The following is a 6,246-nucleotide window of genomic DNA, read 5'->3' on the forward strand; positions in this document are numbered from 1 at the left end:
TAGGATCCATTCCCAGTACCCACACGGAGTGGCTCATCACCACTCATAATTCTAGTTCCAGGAGATCTGATCACAACAGGCACCTTTTCTGATCTCCACAGGCTCCAGGCACCCAAATGTATACAAGCAGGTATTCACATATATACTTAAAATAAAAATAAAGTATTAAAAAAGATTAATCATCATTGTTGGGCAAGTGGTTCAAAGGGAAACATACTCTCTATGAAAAATGAGGAGCTGTGTTCAAATCCCCAGTAACCTAGTAAAAATTTGGGGCATGTCCATGTCTATGCCTATAACCCAACCACTATTGAAAGTGCAGGCAGGACATTTGCTGAGACTTGCTGTCTACCAGTCTAGCTCCAGGTTCAGGGAACACCCTGTATCAGGGGTATAAATGAGAGAGTGATAGAGCAAGGTACCAAATGTCCTGTCTGCTCTCCACACTTGAGCGCAGGTGAATACATGTGTGTGTATATAACACACACATGCACATGCACACAGTGACACACAACATTATCCTTCACACTGAAGATGAAGGGACTCTTGTGTAGAACTGCAAAGTGGGTCAAGGTGATACAGGTATGCCTTTACCAAGTCTCCAGCCTTACTATTAGTGGAGGTTTCCCTAAAATTGCTGTGAATTACACATCCTCTAGATGAGAACATCAATAAATGTAAGGGTTCACATAGACAGACGTGAATCTAATAGATTGTTTTGTTTGACATTAATCCTCTATCTGGTAAATAGACACCTTTCACATTTCCTCCTAGAAAAGTCACATATCAAATTATGACATACTTGCAGGTAATCTGCACCTCTCAATGTTTCTAAAACCTCCCGAGAGAGTATCATCATCTGAGAAACAAGAATTCAAAGATGAGTCTGTGAGGGACATTTCAGATTTAAACCATGATTATTAGATATCAATGGATGGCAATACAAAGAATTATGACATATATTCAAAGCAGAATATCATTAAACAACCAAATTAATTAAATCTTTTTGGAGGAAAAAGAATCAAACTGGATACCAGCATGTTAAGCAAAGTAAGCCACACTGAGCAAGGCAAGTATTCCAAGATTTCTCTCATTTTCTCAATCTAGAAGTAGAAGATGGAGCTTATTGCCACCAACATGGGGGAGGAGAGACAGAGAGAGAGACAGAGGGACAGAGAGGAGAGAGACACAGAGAGAGAGACAGAGAGACAGAGACAGAGAGACACAGAGAGAGAGACAGAGACAGGGACAGAAGAGACAGGGACAGAGACAGAGAGAGACAGACACAGAGAGAGACAGAGAGAGAGACAGACAGACAGACAGGGACAGAGACAGAAAGAGACAGAGACAGAGAGACAGAGACACAGAGAGAGACAGAGACAGAGACAGACAGGGACAGAGACAGAGAGAGACAGACAGTGACAGAGACAAACAAGGACAGAGACAGAGAAAGACAGAGACAGAGAGACAGAGACAGAGAGACAGAGACAGACAGGGACAGAGACAGAGACAGACAGGGACAGAGACAGAGACAGAGACAGAAAGGGACAGAGAGACAGAGAGAGAGACAGACAGGGATGAAGACAGACAGGGACAGAAACACAGAGAGAGAATATTGTAGATGAATGAAAAATAAATTCCCACTTGTCTCAACTCTAAAATCATAAGCCAGTATCAAAGACCAACTGCGAATTGTTTCTCTGTTGCAGTCTGACCCCAGCAGGGCCACCTTCCCCTAGGGTTTCTGACAGCCTCGGGATGTGGTTTTCACACTGTGTCTCGCACAGTAATACACAGCCATGTCCTCTGCCTTCAGGCTGTTGATCTGCAGGTAGGCAGTGCTGATGGAGGCATCCATGGAGAAGACAAAACGTCCTTTAAAGTCCTCTGCATAAGTTGGGTTTCCAGTGTCGGTGTTGATCCAGCCCATATCCTGCAGAACCTTTCCTGCTGGCTGCTTCACCCAGTTCATTGCATATTCGGTAAATGTGTACCCTGAGGCCTTGCAGGAGATCTTCACTGACTGTCCAGGCTGTTTCAGCTCAGCCCCAGACTGTTCCAGCTTGACCTGGGTATGGGCACCTATGGGGAGAAAACAAGGGAGTCAGGAGAAATGGATCTGCCTCAGTTTCCTCTGCAGCTCTGGGCTCGTGGATCTTACCTGGCATAGCTATGAGCAGGAAAAGGAAGCTCCACACCCACTCCATGTTGTGTGGGATTGCGACTCAGTGGTTCTTTAAGGCTGATGGGACAGTGCCCTTGCTGCGTATTTAGGGGAGCCGTAGGTTTCAACTTAAAGGTCCTGAGATATTTGCATACAACATAGTCCCCCTGACACCTTACTGGACTAACCTTATATAATATCCTGAGACCAACTGTCTCAGACCCATTCACCAGGGTGACTGAGTCTTTGCTCTGTGGTGTCAGATGTCTCTGTCTTCACTTTGGTGATGTCCAAATCTTGAGGCTTGGCATGTCTTGCACAATCACATCCTCTAAGAGACCCAGCCTTATGCATTCACTGATCCTTACTGAGGCCTCAGAAGTGGAGCAAGGGAACAGCATTCTCTCAAGTCAAAATGCTGACCACTCTTCAGCTGACTCTTTATGTGACTAGTCTCATTGATGGACCCTGAGGACAGATAAGAGCCACTTAGTACAATGAGCCTTCTGCAGTCATCCTTCAGCTCCACTGGTGTCTATTTTTGGGCCTTAAGATCTCTTCACATATCCAACAGTGTTCTTCCTCCATGAATCATGTAGAACTAAGTTGTGCTCTCCATTTAAAATCATCAAATGTGGTTTTATTTCAGATAAAACTAAGTAAGAAAAATATTACATCACATACTGCAATGATGAATAATTTTGGAGGCTAATGATGATAGATTATTTTTAATGTCTTTGAAAGCATTATATCGTGTCCCATTTTATTAACCTCTGATACAATCCTATTGACGTATCTAGCTTCATAACTGTTGTCAATAGTACAATGAATGATGACATTGTTTACAAAGACGTAATAGTAAAATAAATTACAGTGAAGTCATCCATTCTAAGGCTCCACACCTTAGCCTAAGTACAGCTAGTGGAAGCTCTAACATTTGACCAATAGTACAGAATAAATCTTTATTACTCAGAAAAACAGACACTCTTTTTAATGAATATTCAGATTGATAAACATTCCAGACACTGCTAAGAAAGTTTGGTCCCAGAGTTTTCAGATTCAGACATCTTCATGAAAAACTCGGAAATAAAGCCAGGCTGAGTGAGTGCAGAATAGTCCTGACTAAATTAAAGAAAAATCACGGGCTCCTACATAGTGTAATTTCTTACATTCTGATTCTCAGAGCCTTGTGATGGCTTCCTGTCCATGTCCTTGTCAGGGACAATCTCTTGGTATAGGAGACACAGTGATGTGTACTTGGAAAATGCAAGTGCAAAACTGCATTGTTTGAAGATTTCACCATCTGACTCAGAATCATGTAATCTTACCTTTTGCTATGCGTAGTAGAACACCACCAACATAGGGAAATCCATGCATCAAGCAGGATGCCTGTAATATCCATGAGCATTAACACATAGCCCTTGCTGTGCATAAATGGGCTGGTGTGGAGATGGCCCAGGGGACCCAAAAACTCTCACATGATCTAGGATGTGAACCCTTGTGCTCTCTTTGGTTAAAATTAATATGCATCAAGCATGGTGGTACAGCCTTTAATCCCTCTATTTGGGAGGAATAGGTGGCAGAACTCTGTGAGATCAAAGTCAGCCATGTCTACATAGTGATTACTGGGCCAGCTAGGGCGAAATGGAAACCCTAACTCAAGAGAAAAGTAATATGTATAGGTATATCAGTCAATTTCAAATCTTTCTAAAATGCTCTATTTCACAGAGGGAAAATACTATGTAGAAGCCTTTACAAAGATAATTTTCTGTAATTTCTGATCATCTCAATTTAGGAGATATATGTTAGTGAAAACTTTTGGGAACAGAGACAAACAACAAATGATATGTTTCAGGGAGACATTGATAATACATCAATAACTCTATAATAAAATATTCTTTGAGGAGTATGTGGAGATTCATTGTTTATTTGGATATTATATTGAGAGTATATTTTGACTATGCTCACCATAATAATTACATTCATTTTGTTCATCATGCCACTATCTTTAACATAAAGTTTTGCAAATGCACAAAGCTGACATTGCTCTCTGAAGGATCAGAGGTCCTGCCAGCTGTGGAGTGATCCTTCTCTGTTTCCATAGCCTATGATGTGAAATGTAGATAAATCTCCATTTACCAGATGATTCTTAAACAAAACTGTGTGCAGGTGACAGAGACTGGATATAGGCACACACAATGCTGATCTTGTCCCACTCACTGTAAATGAACATACATTTGTGTCTCACAATTACCATGGGAACTCTTTAAGAATAACCACAGCTTGATGAGACAAATGGTTTTCTCCATCATCCACCAAAAACCCCCATGTTGATCATTGAAAGTTTAGTGGATATTGTGACACTTCTGCGGTTTGGAAACAAATTATTATTCAATAAATATAACTTTTTTAATCCCGATAGTAATGTGCTGAGAGGAAATAAGGACCTGGAATGTGCTTCATCGGAAGGAGGGAGAAGACTTGAGAGGAATTTAAATATGAGAAAGTGAGAGGTCTCTAGAGTCATGTGGGGCAGGAGCTTCCTACACCAGAATTCAAATCATTTGGAGCCACAGAGACATCGCTAACAGGACCCTGGACACTCTCATAAAGGCTCAGAGCGCAATGCTGCATTCCAGCTTCATGTCTCCCCAAAGTGACACATGACCGGTCTCTGACTGTTGGAGAAGTGACAAATCATTTTTACGTACATATCATCATTTGGCCGCTCCATCTTACCATTAGGTCACATTGCCCATCTCATGTCCCAAAGCTCTCCTTGCACCAAAAACATAGGAAACCCTGGGCAATGAAAAGAAGGGGGTTCTTAGCCATTTCTGCATATCTGCGGATACACAGCCTGAGCGGCATCTAAGCTGCTCTGGTATTAAGAAGAGACAGAAAATACTTCCTCTCCTCAGGAAGGAGAAAAGGTTGGTCTCAGAATATGGACTGCACTGGCAAGGTAGTCCCACTACTGCAATAGTGGGAAAAATGTCATGGAAGTAACAAAAAATCTGATGAGATTTAACACCCATCCCAAGAGATGGAACCCAAACCTGCAATGACTCAGGCCCTTGTGGCTAGTGATAGGTTGTAGGCTCTAGGGTAGAACCAGCTACGAATATTTTCAAAATGTACATTGTAGTAAACCGAGTCTCAATGACTTGGTGTCACGTCCACATATTAGTGCGTTTCCCAACCCTCGTCACAGAAGCTCCATGTAGAAGAAGGCGATTTACACAGATACATACAATGAGTCAATGTGCAGGGAATGTGAGCTTCAGAAGGCTCAGTCCTAAAAGGACACGCCTCCTTCTGAAGGTCCTGTATCCCCATGGAAGAGGGGAGGGAGGACTGGGAGCAGCAGAGGAGGTAAATAACTACAGGAAAACAGTGTTTTCTTAACAAATTGGAGCACTTGCGCACGAGAACGCAAAGCAATTGTGGTATCATGGACAAGACCTACTAAATAGTTCACGCCAGACATCATGCCTTCCTAGATTGGGGAAGTAGGCATGAAGTTCCAAATTTTCCTGAGAGGCTACTGGCATTTCACAGCTTCTGGAAGAATAAGATTCGGTCTTCTTTGAGGGGATGGCACCGAGTCAGTTGATCATGCTCACCCAAGAGTTTGGGCAACACAAATTGAACCCAAGGGAATGAATAAAGTACATGAAGTTGGATAGGCATTTAGGGTGGTAGTGGTGGGTCAGGGAGGAAAATAAGTGTGGTGTAAATATAACCAAATACACTGTAAGAAGTTTTCAAATATTTAATAACAACATTTAAAGAATAAATCCATGCAGAAATATGTGCTCTCAGAAGAAAAGTGACTCAGAAGTTGATTCGGTGTCTAGAGTACACTTTCCTGAAAAGGACTACGATTTTAAAGCCTGATAAACACAGTCTCAGAAGAAAAGTGACTCAGAGGTTGATTCAGTGTCTAGAGTACACTTTCCTGAAAAGGACTACGATTTGAAGCCTGATAAACACATACTTGTCACCAGTTTGGGATATAGACCTTTACCTTAATCTAGCACACATGTCAAACACTGCCTTAAATAAGAAATATGACAGAA

General features: G+C 41.9%; 1 gene segment (V, D, J or C); it reads right to left on the reverse strand.

Annotated features, from left to right (window-relative positions):
- Window positions 1-1,735: 1,735 nt before the first annotated feature.
- Window positions 1,736-2,262, reverse strand: LOC103751529. The segment is given in 2 exon segments: window positions 1,736-2,082; window positions 2,162-2,262. Coding segments are annotated over 2 exon segments (393 nt in total).
- Window positions 2,263-6,246: the final 3,984 nt, after the last annotated feature.

Source organism: Nannospalax galili, unplaced genomic scaffold (assembly GCF_000622305.1).
Source record: "Nannospalax galili isolate Female #2095 unplaced genomic scaffold, S.galili_v1.0 scaffold130, whole genome shotgun sequence".
Lineage (NCBI taxonomy): Eukaryota > Metazoa > Chordata > Mammalia > Rodentia > Spalacidae > Nannospalax > Nannospalax galili.